Source organism: Scleropages formosus, chromosome 2, assembly GCF_900964775.1.
Source record: "Scleropages formosus chromosome 2, fSclFor1.1, whole genome shotgun sequence".
In the NCBI taxonomy this organism is placed as follows: domain Eukaryota; kingdom Metazoa; phylum Chordata; class Actinopteri; order Osteoglossiformes; family Osteoglossidae; genus Scleropages; species Scleropages formosus.
Window position 1 is genome coordinate 12,241,701 of NC_041807.1, and position 17,988 is coordinate 12,259,688.

General features: G+C 42.7%; 1 protein-coding gene across 3 annotated transcripts; it reads right to left on the bottom strand.

The window, feature by feature from the left end:
• Positions 1 to 965: 965 nt before the first annotated feature.
• On the bottom strand, positions 966 to 16,795 carry LOC108931540 (transcription factor GATA-3-like). Of its 3 annotated transcripts, XM_018747344.1 has the most exons (7): positions 16,726 to 16,795; positions 16,157 to 16,406; positions 10,294 to 10,655; positions 8,462 to 8,995; positions 6,249 to 6,394; positions 4,190 to 4,315; positions 966 to 2,064 (listed from the first exon to the last, which is right to left on the bottom strand). In XM_018747344.1, the coding sequence occupies exons 3-7, from the start codon at positions 10,553 to 10,555 to the stop codon at positions 1,777 to 1,779; spliced, it is 1,356 nt and encodes a 451-aa protein (XP_018602860.1). In that variant the 5' UTR covers positions 10,556 to 10,655; positions 16,157 to 16,406; positions 16,726 to 16,795; the 3' UTR covers positions 966 to 1,776. The 3 variants fall into 3 exon arrangements, with proteins under 3 accessions (XP_018602860.1, XP_018602861.1, XP_018602859.1); XM_018747345.2 differs by lacking the exons at positions 16,157 to 16,406; positions 16,726 to 16,795 and adding an exon at positions 10,777 to 11,176 and having other exon boundaries at positions 8,519 to 8,995; XM_018747343.2 differs by lacking the exons at positions 16,157 to 16,406; positions 16,726 to 16,795 and adding an exon at positions 10,777 to 11,176.
• Between the last annotated feature and the right edge of the window lie 1,193 nt (positions 16,796 to 17,988).

A 17,988-nucleotide genomic window follows, 5' to 3' on the forward strand; every position in this document is an offset into this window, starting at 1 on the left:
TGGTGTAAAAGGTAAGGAAAGAGATGTAGAAAGAGAGGTCACATTCCAAAACAAAAAAGTGTAGAATATATTTCTTAATGTGTGCAAAATATAGAATACACAAAATATTGGTAAAATATTAAGAATTTTTTTCAAACACATAAAACAGTGTATGCTCACACCAGCACTCCTCTGAATAGTACTCCCAGGTTTACGTTATCTTATCATCCATTCTTGATAATAGTATTGTTATAGTGATACAGTATAGTATTGCCAAAAATGCTAGTAATTCTTGACAAAAGGCAACTGTGTTACCTGCTTCTTCTCTCATGACATGTCATAGCCATACATACCTGTAACTAGTGTTTTTTAATTAAATTTGCACCTGTCCATGGGAAAATGAAAAGTGTCTGAAATTATATTTATTTCTTTGATTCCAGGTTTTTGTCTGGGGCTGATCAGAATTTCTGACTGCTAACAAATCTGTTACAGTTCATTGCATTCCTAAAATAACAGTAGTACTGTACACCCCAGCATTGGTGATTGTGCATCATGCAAAATGCATTCATGTAAAATGTAGAAATTTGTCAGACTCATCAGGCCAAAAGAATATAATCCCTATGGACCAATGTGGTCTGTATAAAGACAGCAAACTGCTCGCCTGGGGTATACAGGATACGAAACCTCCCAAAGTGTCACTGTTTATTTCTGTACTTCCTGTTAGTGCCACGATGGGGCTTTTACAATGAATGCTGGGTAAGTCTGCACTGGCTGGCATGAAGAGCATAAATCAAACATTACACACAGCAGAATAAATGTGTTCTCCAGAAGATGCTAATTTGATATCAACAGAATTTTAACTAGTTTATTTTTTTCAAAAGAAGGAAAAAAATTATTAAACAAAATGCAAGTCTTTTTACACTAGCAATTATTAATTTTTACAACCATCAAGTCTGCATGACATAAAGAAATAATTCTACATCTTTGTTTCTTTAATATTTTTGGTACTCTGTATTTATACATACAAATAACAAATACAGGAACTTGTTCACAATGCATATAGTCTGGAAAACATCTTTCAGGTGATCCACCATGGCATATGTGTGGGCATGCGTGCATATGTGTGTGTATTTGTGTCTTGACACATGCCTGGGACTTACTAAAACCCCTGTATAAATGCTTGCCATCTGGATGACTGACCTGTCTTGTCATTTAATGCATGAAAATTCTTGCTGAGGCATGAGACTTGTTAGTTTGTGTCTGCTTTGCTCTCTGCTGCTGTCCTTTCAACCAAAGCCATTAGAAGACCTCCTCAGCTTCTCTTTCTGCCCCAACTTGTACCCTTCTTGTTATAGCTGCCCATTGGCATATATTCATTACAAAGTCTTCATTAAATGTACTGTATTTCATACAATTTGTACAAATATATTTAAAGTTTATCTTCTGTTTTTCACAGTACAGGGACTCCTGTTTCACAGGGTTGAGGAAAAGGTCTACAAAGGACTATTAAAGGTAATTTTTTGTCTTTGTGTCTTTTGTGAAAAAAATGGCTTTTGGGAGGAGATGAAATCCAGATTCGGCAGTTGGTTGAACACAAGATGTTGACGAAATGATCCGTCAGCCTCTTTCTCCCCAGGTGGAGTGAAGTGATTGTCCCAAAGTGAAAGCCCAGATGTTCAGTCAGTTGTATGTTGGGGTCCAGAGGTTGTACGCCTGTCATGTATAACCGAATAAAGAATTTTCTGTCTTTTAGGGAAGAAAGCAAAAGTTTGCTGGGTCCGAGTGAGGTTGGAAGGTCTAGCCCATTGCTGTGACCATACTGGTTGGGTGGTGGGGTGCGAAGGGTATGCTGGAGGAGGGGTGCATGGGCGTGGGGCTGCTCAGCATATGACCTGAGTGCGAGAAAGGTGGGAAGACACTATGTCGGGACAGAGCAGTAGGGCTGAAGGAGCTGCCCTTGTCCATGAGGCTCTTGGAGAACTCGTCCATGCTGTCCTGGGACTTTTTGCTCTTCTTTGACTTGCTGGACATCTTTCGGTTCCTGGTCTGAATGCCTTCCTTCTTCATTGTCAGTGGTCGGTTGATCTGCAATAAGAAAGAGAGTAACAGACCACAAAGATTTGAGTATCAGCAACACTTGATTGTAAAAAGCATGCTTTTCGTCACATTCTTTTCTGTTTCTTCCATAAAAATACTTCACAAAATGACAGAAACTGGTATTGAAGCTCTTCCACTTAGTAATGATTTATACCAATATTGGATGACCAAGAATGTTATTAGGTGGTCCAAAACCATAATAGGTATGATATGTTTAAAAAAAAAGTCATAGTAAACAAACTGGAAAGAAAAGCCCCACTGTTGAAAATTGTCGGGGTTGAAAAAATAGACTGATACTGTGACAGAACATTTTCAATTTCATGTGGGAAACAGTAATATGTAATACTCTACAATTACAAAGTAATTCTCTCTGTTTCTATTGTGAGGAGACTGCATTCTACATGTCAGGTCACAGCAAACGTTAGGCTGGATTTAGCAGCAGATTCCCCAGTGCAAGGGCAAATCTAGCAGTTCTGCAAAGCCAGTATGGGCCACTGAGGCTTTGGTACGAGCGGCAGACCAGGACAGATCTGGCCATGGAGGTTCCATGGCCAAATCAGTCTTCATCTCTACCAGAATAATCGCAGACTGAAATTACTAGGTGTCCATTCAGCAGTGACAAAGACATCAACAACAGCAGAGGTACATGTTTCTTCTTCATACTATTGCAGTATGTAGGACAGCACCTGGCAGGGCGCCATGGTGAGTGCTGTCCCTGCTGACACCAACAGGACACTCGGCTCAAGATCACTGTGGACAACAGCAGATCTCCTCCACTGTCTGTCACTAAAATGCCAGTGGCTCTAACCTGTGGCATTTACTTCATACCTGCATCTATTTCCCTTCCAAGAAGGGGGAAACTTTTTCTGACATCTATGCCAGATGTGTCTTTTGGAACACTGAAACATCAATTAAATCACCACTAGAGATGTCAAAGTGGCCAGTGTTGGTTATAGGAAATGCACAGAGTGGCCCAGCTGAGGTCACTGCATTGTATGACTCCATAACAACAGACCAGCACATGAGAGGTGAGTAAATAATGCCGTGTCTCAGCTCTGTTAAATGAAGTTTACCCTGTGTTTTTTTCTCATTCTTTCTATAGGTGTAATTGCCATGTAGTACATATTACATATTTCATAATATCCAGTGCCACAGCAGCCAAATGTGATCCAAAATACCACAAAGCCTTATCTTCAATCACAAAACAGAAAACAAGGGGCAGAGGTTGATAAATTAAATTTACCTTTAAACTGAAAAATCTTAAAATATGAAAAGCTTTGGCAAAATTTATTAAGAAAAACTACATTGTTACTCTGGGTTCAGGTCAAAAACACAACTTAGAAAAATTATCTTTGATTAGTAACACATATGGATCACAACTCTGTAATTTCGCTGATAACATTTCAATGCTGTGTGCACTGAAGAAAAAGTGTTATAAAATAATAAATAAAAAACTGTAATAAATAGCTGGTTTCCACAGGTCTGTACAATGAGAAACCTGATGCCAAAGGAAAAGTATTGATTCCCGGCATCTCAGAACTGGCAATTACAGAAACAACATTTAAAATTTACTTGGTCTTCAGTAATAACAGTACCACTTTTGTTTCCAGAGATGAAGCATTATGTAATAATGGAGCATTCTCTGGGAGGAATCGAATATATAATAGATTACAGGTACCGTTAAAAAAATAGGAAGATGTAGGCTAAATACCTGGTTAAAAGTTAACCAATGAAGTCCCCTTACGGCTGTTGTCTTAAGTGGTTAGAAGTGGGATTTCTATGTAAAAGATGTGAGGTTAAAACAGTACTGCCATAAGCCAGACAAATGTTAGGTGAAGTTAAAGATCTTTGCTTAACTTGAGCTTAATGCAGCTGTCAGGCTGTTCCGACTTAATGGCGAGAAGACAAATCAAATCGCACAGGACACACAGACAGAGACAGACAGACAGACAAAGAGACAGGGGAAAGGACAGACAGAGAGACAGACAGGAAAAGACAGAGAGAGGCAAACACACAGGGTGAAAGGACAAACAGAGAGACAGAGGGACAGACAGAGAGATGAACAGACAGAGGAAAGGGCAGACAGCTGGGAGAAGGCGGCCGCTGCTCTCACGTTGTGCAGTTTGAAATAGAGGCCGCAGGCGTTGCACACGGGGTCTCCATTGGCGTTCCGTCGCCACAGCGTCGTTGTGGTGGTCTGACAGTTCGCGCACGAGGTTCCCGCCCGTCTCGCAGCAGACTGGGGGTAGGCAGAAAGAGGGGGGGGGGAGGTGCATCAAGTGGTCGTTTACACTCCAGCCACATGAACATACTCCACTTCAAAGATCGGCTCAATATTCTACATAGTGTACTATTCAAAGCTGCAAAACCACGAAGAAAAAACAAACGACAGCGAAATTAATTCACTTCAATGAAGAACCCGAAATGTGACGCATCACTGTAATTTAATATATGCTGAGAGTGCACTTGTCTTCCGAAAGTGACAAAACGGAGTGTGACATGTAAAAATGATTCATCACTGTATTATTAAATATGCTGAGAATGAATGGACACTGGAGGGGGGAAACAGGCGAACATAGACAGAATCTGTTGCTCTTCGTCAGAAACATTTTTCTTCAATTAATGTGTTTTCATTGTATTCATGTGAATGAAAAAAAGAATGCATGTGTATTGGAAGAAGCAGGGAGGCAGAAGAAATAATATCGAGGAAAAATTGAAATCAACGGGCAACGCGTGATCGTAGTCAATACAGGCCTAAACAATATATCAAATAACTTAGCTTAAATATATGAAAAATTTTATAATTTAATTAATTTTGGGCAAACCAAAATTAACTAAAACGGGGAAAATTTTAAATGCTATTTCCTGACACCGCATGATTTGGATTTTAAACTCTTTCTATTAAATCATGTTGAGATATTACGGGACAACGACATAAACTCTTGACATCGTTGATGTTTTATGAAGGGAATAATTTAAAAAAAAAAAGTGTGTGAAAACCCATCTCCAGCATTCTCCCGAACTGCTCTACATTATTAATATTTGCGGAAACCGGTGCGCAGTTTCACAACCTGCGGCTTTTATTTTACGCCAAATCAAATGATTAAAACGCGTCATTAAGTGCAGCTGCTGAAAGAAGTCATGGATCATTGTTTTCCCTGGATCAAAATTATTTCACTGTCATTTTTATTATATTTGGCCCCTCGGCGTTGCGGGGATTCTAATGGAATCGCCTGTGGTTGTGAGTGGAGCGGAGCCTCCTAGGAATTTGGAAGTTGCTCTGATTTCTTGCCTGCTTCTCTCTCCGTGTTTAGGCTGGGAAGCGGGTATGTTGTTCGAAACGACTTATCTGCTGTACTCACATTTCCGCCAGCTTTTTCCTAGGAAGTCGGCTTTTCACATTAGAGAGAAGGGCCGAGGAGGAGCTGGCAGCCAAAATAGCGGCGGAACGCGCGGCTCCCTGCTTCGAGAGCGGCTCCGCGCAGTGCCACTGAGGTCGGAATTCCATTGCAGCTCCGTCATCGCTTTTGTTACGGACAGGAGACCCTCGCGGGCGCGCGCGCGCACACACACACACACACACACACACACACGCGCGCAGGACACACCCGTTTCAAAAGTGCACATAGCACAAACGCGTGTTTACTGCGAGGCGCCCGAGACGCCCAGCACGTGAGCACGTCGCTTCCATGATTTATTCGCCCGAACATTTTAAGCCACTTTTACTTTATATTTATTACGTCAAACACTTAGTTACTACAATAGTAATCGCTATGCAAATATTAAATATGCAATTCATTTGTGATTGCTTTCTAATCGAAGCCGGGGGAAATATTAATTTGTGTCAATATGAAAAAAGATAATTGTATTTTGTTTACAAACATTTTACATGTGACTTGTCAAACTTAAAGGCTTAAAGTCCGAAATGTTTTAATACTTAAGAAAAATATGAAAACCAAAGAAAAGTCCAAGGAGAAGCAATCAATTGCCGCGTAGGTTAACAATTATTATTATTAGATTTGAAAAAAAATGGAACGCAGGATGACTTTGCAGAGACTTATTTGGAGAGTTAATCTTTTGGATAGCTCACCCTTCACGTGGCCGCAGAAGAAGATGAGAAAAAGTGAGAAGAAAGAGTGAAGAAGTGGACAGTAAGACTGCCAGTGACGTACCAGTCTCCTCTTGGGTTTGATGAGGGGGCGATTCTGTCCATTCATCTTGTGATAGAGTCCGCACGCGTTACACAGGTAGTGGCCCGTGCCATCCCGCCGCCACAGGGGGGTGGAGGTGGCGCCGCAGTTCACGCACTCTCTGCCTTCTGAAAATATGGACAGCGCGCGTACATGTATGGAGCTCAAAAAGCAACTGGGCGCACTCGGTATCAGGTGAATTAACAACACCACATAATAACAATAACAAATATAATAAGAAAATATGGTCATCATCATAATAATAATATAATAATCATATAATAATAATAATAATAAAACATGCGTTTTTATTGAGGATAAAAATTTATTTCAGGTTTTCAGTGCCAAGTATACAGCTGTCAAATGCCAAATATAGATGGGGTTCTGGTTCGTAGACATTTCTTAGAAAACCGGTGCCTTAGAAAAATCATCACTATTAAAAGCGTCAGTATTCAAAACCCATCACTTGTTATATGCTTTCTGCGAACGAAACAAATATTTATTGTCTCCCTATAAATTAATATGTATGTTATTTTCCTTACAATTTTCAGTCACCAAAAATATCAGATGAAGACAGCAGTGGAATAAATAACTAGAACAACGCGATAATGATAGGGATGAAATAATTAACAATGAGAAGAACCTATCAATAACAGTTTATCATTAGAGGAAAGGCCACCTACATCTAGTGATTCTAATTTAAATCTTTCTGTGGGAATTCCTCCTGTTTGTGTCATCATTTGATTGACTTCTCGGGCTATCAAACGTATTAATTAAAGTGTGGTGTTTTTACTGGGACTATTACCTCACCATTGAAACCGAAAGAGTAGAGAGCAGTGTCTTTCCTCTCTCTAGCATTGAAAGGCACTCAGAGGTGTGCGTAAAACGCTGGCTTTTCACGCATGCGCACCGCGACAAAATATTATTTTACTTAATTGCGCTTCAAACTTGACACGTTTCACCCTGCTGGCAGTGACAGAGACGTCGATGACTTAGGTAGAAAGTGGTAGGTGCGTGCATCTGGGGCTGTTTTCACAGCATAAATGTAAAACCGCACATTCCTCTGCACTCAAGTGTTAAAAAAAATACTACAAGTTGTGCAAAATGAGTTCCGGCATCTGGTTTGTAGACCACAAAGTCAGCCGGTAGCCTTTGGAACAGTCTTTCTAGTGCAAAATAGAGACCCACAAATTGATTGTGATTGTGGGGCTTGGGCTAAGTAATAGCATTAAATGCATTAAAATGTTAAGATCGGGTACATGGCACAATGCATCATGTTCAACTGCCAAACAGGTTAATACAATATATGTAAGACATTAACTAATTCAGTGAAGTATTTGTCGCAAGGGGTTCAGAGTAAACAGGCTATTGATTTTTTAATGATGGCAGTCCAAATAAAGCCATAATTAAAGTACTATTATAATAATTGCATGCGTTGTTTGCGTGACATTTCACATGGGCAGTCGCGCCTGGGCCGTGACCAGAGGTTATTCGCCATTCCTTTGAATGCGCTCCGCATCCGGACTCCGTCAAACTTTCTGGCGCTGCACAAACAATGCAACTGTCGCGTGCAGCGGTCTGAAAATAATTGGATTAGCTTAAATATATAAACGACAGAGGGATGGCCTGGGATCGGGAGTGGCTGCAAAGAGCCGCGAGAAAGGGAAAACCCTAAATGGATCTCCACTGCTGGGAGTTTAAAACGTGCACATTTTTAAACCACTGTTGTCCAGTAATTTATCCTACATGTTTCGACAGAGCTTTGATGTGAAACACGAGAATAATGCATATGAGTCTGAAAACGGGCTCAAGAGCACCAGAACAGATTTGTGAGAATGGATTGATATTAGTGTCGAGGTTAATACAGGGTGCTGCAATATACTGTGATCATAGCGTGAAGGAACCCTTATAATAATATCATTTTGCAGAACTCCGTCGTACCCATTACAACTGTAGTATCGTCGTCTCGGTGCACATTAAACGTGATCTGAAAAGTCACTGAAGAGACAGTCCTGAAGGTGACGTGCTGATGCGTGCGATGGGAAATTAAATTTAAACATAACTAGAATGAGGTAGCGCTGGAGCGCCACGTAGCAATAACAAGAGTATATCAAAGGAAGAGCATAACGGGTTCGGCACAGCAGTTTTTCAATGAAGTGGGGATAAATCAAAAAATGAAATAAAGCGCAGCCTACCTGAACAGGACCTTGTTTTTGGTCTTGTTTTGGAACCATAACTAGAAGGTGACCCACCTATCAGGCTACTTGGTGGGAAGAGGCCTGCTGGGGAGTATTCGGGAACATATGAGGGGTAAGTGGCGATGGGGTGGTGGGCGGAAGATGCCCCCGCCCCGATGGAGGCCATGCTCCGGCTGTGAGCAGATTCCAGCTTCATCTCAGTCAGGGACACTTGGTACTTTATGCCATCTTTCTCCTCCTGGCGGCTGGAGCTGCCCGAACCAGGGGTGGAAATGGCGGGGTCTGGAGACACGTCTTTAGGGGGGGTCGGGGGAAAGGTGAAGAGGTGCGGGCTGGAGTGTCCCGTGGACAGGGAGGAGGACGAGGCCGGAGGGTAGACTGACAGCGCTCCCGGAGAGCCGTGGTGCAGAGGGTTCTTCGGGAAAGGGCCCAAATTCCATGGGGAAGAGCCAGGGTGCGAACCCAGGGCTTTGCTGCCCTCCAACCAGGGCAAAGAGCTATGGAGCAGTGGGGGGCGACACACCTGACTACCTGTGAGGAAAAGATACATAGCCATCGTCAGTTGTGGACACCTGGCTGTATTTCTTAACTTATTTGCCTTCTTTCTTCTCTATATATATGGAAGAAAATGCTGTAAGTTCAAGTGAACGATTGAAAAGAGCTCAACGATAAGTTCATAATGAATTATTGCAGTATTGCGACCGTTAGCGACGGTCTCCAAGCAAGGCCGACTCTCTCAAGCCATTTAACAAGTTCCAGGTACTATATATAGTAATAAATCTTCTCATCAGTTAACCTCACTACACCAGTTTCTCTTTGTTTTACAATCGCGGTTATTTGTCACGCTTATAATGAAGAGTTTCGTAAAATAACAGAAATAGAAATACGAAAAAAAACGCGTTCAGTTGCCTTACGCTTTACATTAACGTTAATAATGCTCAGCCTTTTTCTGCATTTACCCTGCTACCTGTTCTTGGGTGTGTACAGTTTTGGAATTCAGGACTTTAAGCGTAACATGCAGGAAAACGCGTGCTGTTGGAGAACATCTTATAAACAGAAGAGCCGTGTGTCCGATGTGGCGTTTGGCAGTTAAGTTAACCGAGTCCCGAGCGAGTGTGTGTGGCCCCGAACGCTGCCCGAAGAGCGAGAAGGAGCGCACTTTGAGCGCACAGCCGGAGAGAGAAACAGGGTCACGGCTCTCTGTTCCGTTCAGGAAGTCATGTCAATACATTCAAGCAATTGCTCTTCCGTCATGTCATTTTCTTTTCGCGTCTTTATCTGACTTTCAGTTTAAGCTTCACGTAGTCCCTTTTAATATTTCCTACACCAGACTAAGAAAGGGGGGCTGGTTTAACCCCCCCCCCCCAAAACACTTTGGCCCCATGTACAACTGAGTTCCTATTTTACCAGTAAAAATCGCACGAGTGAAAGCACACAAATCTTACATTTCACCAGTAGGCTGCATGTTCATTTATTGAAGCGACGGCTGTATCTCTGACGCTTTTTCTTCATAAATCTGAGATGAGCCAAAGGTACATCAGTCACCTGAGTGGCATTTTATAAATATAAAACGACTGAACACTGGAAAGTTGTGAAACCAGTGTGAAGCCGTCTAGGTTAACCCACATCTGAACATGAGTGGTAAGGTTTCAAAACCCCGGCGATTATTTGCATGCTTGTGCACAAAACAAAACTGACTGCCTCGCTTAAAATAGGCCATCGTTACAAGGGGTTTTGGTCTATGAATTCCGTGGAAGTGCACACTTGTGCACCAGCCACTCCGTATGACTGTACGGACACGCGTGGACGGGTTCGGATCAGACACTCACCGTGGGGGGGAGGCGGGTACCTCTGCACCGCCCGCACCGTGTTTCCGTAGTACGGGGAGACGTGATTGCTCTGTCCGTCGATATTAAAGAGTACATCCACATCGTCGGGGAGCGGATACTGCGAAGGGTCCATGTACGAGTGGCCGAGGCCCGGGTGGTGTGAGTCGTGATGCTGGCCGTTCAGGACTGCGGGGTGGTGGTGGCTCATCCACCGGGGCTGATCCGTGCTTACTTCCATCGCCGACACCAAACGTTCATGCATACAAATATGTATAAGACAGTTGGGGGAAAAAGTTTTTGTCCAAGTCCTGTGATGTTAAATCCACAGGTGTCTTCCCTTCAGAGAAATGGCATTTGGTGACCTGCGAAGAAAAGCAAGTGCTAAGTGTTTAACTCCATCTGCTTTATCACAGCGATCAGCACTCGACTTATACAGTTATTTGAAAACGCAGTTGCTCGAGAATGTACAAAAAAGCTACATACATTTACACATGACAAGACTCGCACGCTGGCATGTGTAGATCCACAGGCGTGTCTAGTTCCACTTTGAGGTGCGCGGCGCGGCGCGTCTTCCACAAAGTTTCGGAAGCGAGCAGCTCTCGCAACAAGTGGCGGCGATGTGTTCACGAGCAGGCTTGTTCGCATGGGGTGGCTTAGTCCACACTGGCCAGGAGCGAGTTTTAAACTCAAAGATCAAATCTGCGTGTTAAGCTGTAGCAACACCCCTCTCTTCCCCCCTCTCCCCCTCTCTCTCTCTTGCTCTCTCTCTCTCTCTCTCTCTCTCTCTCTCTCACACACACACGCTGTCTCTCTTATTTTGACAGTGAAGGCATTCTTTCGGGATGGCGCCAGGCAGCTCAATGCTTGCAGACAGCTGTGTCGCGACGCAACTTAAGGAGGGTCCCATCGGTGTCATCAAGAGGGGAGGGGCCTATCCGCTTCGGCCTGATTGAAATAAGTGGACGGGGAATGGTCACTGGGATTTGCTAAATTTCAATGTTTCTTTCTAGTATTTACACTGCTCTGTGGGAAAAATAAAATTCAAGGAGAGGTGGGACATTGTGTTAAATCCGAGGGTTAGGGTGTTGAGCAGTACGATTGAAAAGACTGGAAAATGTTGGAAAGGCTCGGCATCCCAGGGGTCGCCCCCGGCGGTCCGCGTAAGTACCTGCAACAGAGTAGCGCCCATCACATTCACTGCAATTTGTTGCCAGTTATTTTGCCTTGTGGGCAGGTTTCATTGAAACCCGAAGGAACCGCTTCGTAGAAATGCGGCATACTTTCAGCTGCCGGACGATAAGTCTTTCGCTTGTCTTTAAAATTACTAGCAGTAGCAAGCTACAGCACTAGGGTTTTCTTTAAACTGTGACAGTGCGTCCTCTCGCGGTCACGGATCTCTTGCTCCAAGGTGTGAATTGCCGTGTCACACGTGATTTGTGGCACGTCGTTAAAAAAGTAGGAGAGCGGAAAGCTCTATCTTATTAATTTACATTTTTTCACTGTAGAAAATAAACAGGAACTGGAAATGACACGCGTGTTCATTGCATCACTGCCAAGCCAACAGTCACAGTGCATTGAACAAACTGGAACTGAGGTCATGCTTCACTTGAGAGCTCCTCTTCGAGTTAAATCGCAACTCCAGTTGATGAAAATGTATTCATGTCTTGACACTGAGACTGTCCTGCAAGCCGCCATGTGCGAGTGAGGTAGGCGTATTGTCTTGTTGTACCTCTGAATTATTACACTTGATTGCTCAGTAATTGGGACCTGCCCTGTGGGGCGACATTTAGTGTCTAATTCCCAGTTTGGCTGCCCCACATTGACGGTACGTAATTGGGGGACAGGGCGGTGCTCTTTTGATGCTATGCAACGCGCTGAAATGGCCAGCCTCACCGACGCCAATCGCTGTGACGTCATCGCCCAGCGAACAGCCGGGAAACCAAATTCTTCCCGCGCGCACTCAGAGGAAGGATGTCGCGTGCGCGCGCTCCAATTATAGGCAACTTTTCCTACACGACGTCACTTTTAGGTGGGTCACATCAACTGCCATCAGTAAATGACACTATTATACAACTCTTAATATGTGTAGTTCGCTTGAAGCACCTGGTGGACATTGTGCACACAGAAAAATGTATGCCAAGTTTCTCAGCACGTTACTTTTTTTTTCAATGCAAACCAGCCTCGGAGAAATGTTTTAAATGGTGTATTTGCACATATTTTAATGTATTGCATTTAAATGTATTTGTATTTGGAAGAGCACGACTTACTTGTGTACATTAATTTCAAAAGCAGTAACTAGAAATGCATTCTTATACAGGTGACATTTCAGTGGGGTTTAGGAAAATGATTTATCTGTTTGTTGGGGGGGGGGGGGGGTCCTCGGAAATGTTTGTCTTCAGAAGAGCAGACGTAAATGTTAATGCATTGCCCTACTTAAATGTAATTTACTTGAGGCTCACTGATACCTTGCCGTTTCACGCCTCCCTGTAACCGCACGCGGGCACAAACTGCAAGTATTGTGTGAGAAAAAAGGTAAATTTGCTGAGTTGGCGTAACGTTCTACTTTTCCTCTCCAGAATACAGAGAAACCAATTCTCGAGTGAAACGAACCTAAGCCTGAACTTGGATAGAAACAGTTGTACTGTCTTGAACAAAACAATCCCGCTGCCATTGTCGGGCTGTCAGCGGACCTGTGTAATTATCCTCTTGAAAAGTATTGTGTGCTTTATCTTGCAAGTAGGCATTATAGGTGCTTCGAGGCAACATATGATGGTAAATATGAAATCCAGATTATTTTTTGTTTGACTGGTGCAATCTTACAGAGAACACAGAACATATTCCAAGACTCGACTCCTCAAAACGGAGAATCATCACAGCGCGTGGTCATGCAGTCAGTATTACATTTATTCATTTAGCTAACGATTTTCCCCAAAGCGACTTACAACGTTAAGGTTCTCACAACTATTTACCCATTTAATACATCTGGGTAATTTTACAGGAGCAATTTCGGCCAAGTACCTTCACCTTGTTCAAGGGTACTACAGCTGGAGGTGAGACTCGCACCTGCGACATTTGGGTCCCAAGGCCACAGCGTTAAGCACTACACTGACCACTGACCACTACACTACATGGGCCGTTTCATTCTAGTCTGATCCTTTGACAGTGTATGAAAACGGATTCTGTGCTGTCAATCGCAGGTTATTTTAAATCCCCACCCCGACACAAAAAATTGGAAGTTCGGGTCATACAGCGATTATAAATATGTGAATACAAATAGTAATTAATAAAACTATTTTCATGAAAACGAGTCTGTGTCGTTGGTAGACAATTACTGTGTCGCCATAAATCAAGATTGCCCCGCTCAGCGTGGAACCGTTAGTACCTCTGAAAACTGCACAGCGACTGAGATTGTTCAGCAAGGCATCACTGATTAATATCTGGACACATGTCGCTGTGGCTTTGAATACAACACACTTCTGGTTTATTTTATTTACAGTGTGTAGATGGGCCTTTGATAAGACGCCCGCTGTCCAACAGCGAATTAAGTGAGACGGACAATAGCCTGCAAATCACTGGACAGGACGATGAGGAAACGAGCGAGTGTGAATCCAGTCCTGCATTGTTGTTTGGACTCAAACGGTCAGTATTTGTGTGCCGTACCTGTCATTCGGGCCGCTTTATTACACACGCTGAAGGGCAAAAAGGTGTCTCATAAAAACGAAAGGGAACGCTAGAGAATCACAGACGTTTCACAATCGGGTTTGTGCTCCGAAGGTCACAGAATTAAAGCGACGGCGTGCGAATCAGGGGACTTTTAATGGATTTTTCAGTTGTTCCGTTTTACTTTAATTTTCCAAGAAAAACTGTGCAAACAGCTCCTGTACATATCATAAGGTTAACCAGAGCACACGACGTGGAGAAGCGCAGTGATCCGCGCATCGATGCAACGTTGCGTGGAAATTATTATTACTATTATTATTGTTGTTGTTATTGTTACAAAAACAAAATCTCATAGTCAATATGTTGTCGCAAATGTGCTACAACGGTATCATTATCAAGATTTCAGGAAAACTAAATTATCTAGGTGATAAAATATATATACTGTATATCTATATATATATATTCGCCTTTTTGGAAATTATGGAACGCGTACACGTGCCGCTTCGTGAGATAATTTAAGGTCAAAGATGAAATATAAATAATATCTTTATCATCTAGGATGGATATTTCAGTGGAGCTTTTTTCAGAAAGAAATTGCGATGATTTATAAAGCGACCAAAAACGGCGAAGATGGTGGAGAATATTTTTTGCAGAGCCGTTGGTGAATTAGACATCTCCTCCAGGCATATATGAGTAATAGACAGATGTATTTACTGGTGCTTTCAAGAACAAAAGCCGAGCCAAGTTGTTTTTTTACTAAAGGTGATGAATAGAAAACAAGTTTAGAATCTGATTCTTAGAATCTTGATGGGGGCGTAAAATAATGTCGGGGCACGAAGCTTGAAATGATGTGTTCTTCTTAGAATGATTGAAATAAAAAGAAAAATGCATCTCGAGTGCCGCTTTGTGCTCTTGTGAAAACCCGAAGAAAACAAGAAAAATCAATGGGCCCGTCGTTGCCCAGATAGAGAAAGTGATGCCTCTCCGAGGGGCCATCTTTCCACCTTTCAAGAGACTATCAGATAATGAACCGTCGGAGTTTTCATGCTGCGCAAGTTTTCAGCCTTTGTTCAGCCTTGCAATTCAGAAAGATGAGCTGTGTTGCAGAGTTAAAATTCTGTTTCACAAATACAGTCTGTACCATCGTGACATTGAGGAGCAGTGACGCTGAAAATGGCAAATTGCAAAGTTAAAAATAAGGGCAGCATTAAAAAAAATTCTGGTTATTAATAGCTGAGACAACAATGGAGCTTCGAGAGTCCAAGCGAAAATAACTGGAAAATAAACTCGGATGTTTTTTTTTTATGAGGGAAAGGATATGGATTTAGGAGGAACATTTCATCATCATCATAATCATTTAAAAGCATATTATGCAGTGATTAATAAATCGTCGATTAGCGCAGCTGCAGCACTATCTGTAAAGGCAGCTGCTGAAGACATATTCTCTACTAATCAATGGCTTCTCTGGAGGCAGTAAGACAGCGGGCCTCCCGTAAAATCTTTAATTTTCATTTGCTTCACTGACAAAAAAAAAAAAAACCTAGCCAAAATCCGCTACACACCCATTTATGAGTGCAAATGCAGTTTGAACAGAGCCTAGTGCTTTTAGGGCCCATTGCGGGCTAATCTGATCAATTTCATGGTTTATAGGACTCATCCTACCACCAAGCCAGGTGGTAATAGATCATTAAACAGCCTTCGGAAATCTGCGGTATTTCGGGGAAAGCGATGTAGGTAAATGACTCTTTGAGAAGCTCTCCGGTGTGTCTGCGTGAATAAACCCCACAGCAGTCTGCTCAGATATATGTGGCAAAAAACGCAATCACGGCGACGGGATTAAATAAACAGGAAGGATGGCCTTTCGAATAAGCGTTCGATGCAGCACACAGCTCAAGCGCAGACTGAGGTCTTCGTTTCCAAACAAACAAAGCAACAACTTCTACACTTTTCCGGCAGCAAAAGCGGACATGGCCAGACAAAGTGCGCTGCCCATGCACAAGACCTCCGTTTTATTTGCGGAACATGGCGTATTTTTGTTGTTGTTGTTGAGATAGTAGAAGCACATTTCGCGGACCGGTAAGGAATGACAGGTCCACTCTGAGGGAGCATTCGGACAGCGTCCCCTGTACCTTGAACATAATAAGACACGTTTGTCTCTGAGCGCAGCCTCACAGAGCGGACAAATACCGAAATATCTACTGACCTGTGGAGCTGACGACGGCAGCAGAGTTTTGCGTGCTTTGTCTTTTTCTGATCTCCCAGAGATGTGAGGATGAGAATGACTTACAGATTGAAGCGCTGATGGCATTTAGAGCGCGAGCGGCGAGGGGGGAAAACCGGAGCGCTGCACTCGTTCTCCTCCGCCAGCCCACGGAGACGCGCGCGGACCAACCAACGCACTCGGCCCTCTTACTGTACATCAGATGAGAGGCCAGAGCTCTTCCGGGTCGGTTCTGGGCGAGGAGGAAAAAGCGCGGCTCAGCCGGGCAGTGTCGAATTAGAGCAGAGCCTCAGTGAGCCTTGCTGTAGCACTTAGGGCTCAGAGAAAGATGGACTTCCTTATGGAGCAGGTACATCCCAGTACTGTACTGCGTCGGGCTGCCTTTTCCATTATAATAAGAACATGACAATAGCCGCCGTACAATCAGAGCAGTACTGTACCGTGCGCGCGCATGTTCATTTTCACCATGTGCCGTCTGAGGTTGTGCGCGTCAAATATTGGCTGTTTGTGCTAGTCGCTGCAAAATGAAGTTTCCGTTTAAAACGAGCTACCTGGCAATCATACTGGATTTCTGTGATGTCAACGGAGAGAAGTTCCCCAGGCGTGTGCCTGCGCTCCGCTGTAGGTTGCACATCTGTGCGCGCACTGTGGCAGAGGCGAGCCATAGTCATCGTTTTTTTCGTTTTTTTTTCACATGTTCTGCGGATGTACTGTAAATAATACATAGATAAGAATCGTTATCGCTGTTATTGTAGTGAAACAGCAAGAACAACAACAATTTCACGTTATCATTACCATTACTATTATTATATATTTGATCGCAGATGAACACACAACAAACTCGTGTTTATTTGCGCGCATATAAATTACCCTCGTTTGCCGATTTGATTTGCTTTCACATTTGTGTAGGGACAGTCCAGTAAGACTGACAAGTGGCGGAGAAAAGCACACGTTAGACACTCGTAATCGCAGCATATTCCCCGCTAAACTTAAAATTTCATAGCATTCCGTAATTCTTCCCAGACATGCTTAACATTCCTCTCCCATCGTGAATACTGTGTGCACAAGGTATTTTCAGGTACTGTCTTGAAAAAGATCTCTACGTGTTGTGTCAGACAGGTGAGCTCGGCAGCGATCGTTTTTCCTTCGGTGACAAAGAAAAAAAAAACGTGCTGACGTCGAAGGCTGGATGGGTCTCGGGTTGGGAGGCAGAACGTCAACTGATCACGCCAATATCTATCTTTGGAAAACAAATTCAATTAAAGTAATACATTAAAGATAACTGGCAGCCAACGTGGCTCTATAAACTTACAGAGAAGCAGCGAGCCAAATCGTGTCTTTTAAAAAATTAATAATTCAGTGTTTCCAGGGCAACAAGAGCTTTCATTTAAAGAATTAGAATTTCAATATTTTAATAGAATTAGGTAAAAGCACATCCAGATAATAATGATTTAATAAGCTCTCTTAGACGTAAATAAAGTGCTTATTTAAAAATAAAAGCATTCCTTACTTTGATATAAATATTTAGTTAATATGCGTCAGGGACAAATAGGCATATTGATGCTTTTGATATAATAAAACACAAAGGTCAGATCTTTGTATATTGCACAGATGATTAAGTCACATTAAAATGCAACAAAAAGTAGGGAACTCTTGCAAATTAATTAGTTTAATCCTTTTCAGGAATGTAATTACATACAACTGATTTCGAAAATACTTATATCAGTGAAAGCACTTTTACATCAATGCTAAATAGGCATAGCCTAAATTTGACTTCACACTTTCGTTCAAATGCAATTTTTAATCTCCACCGA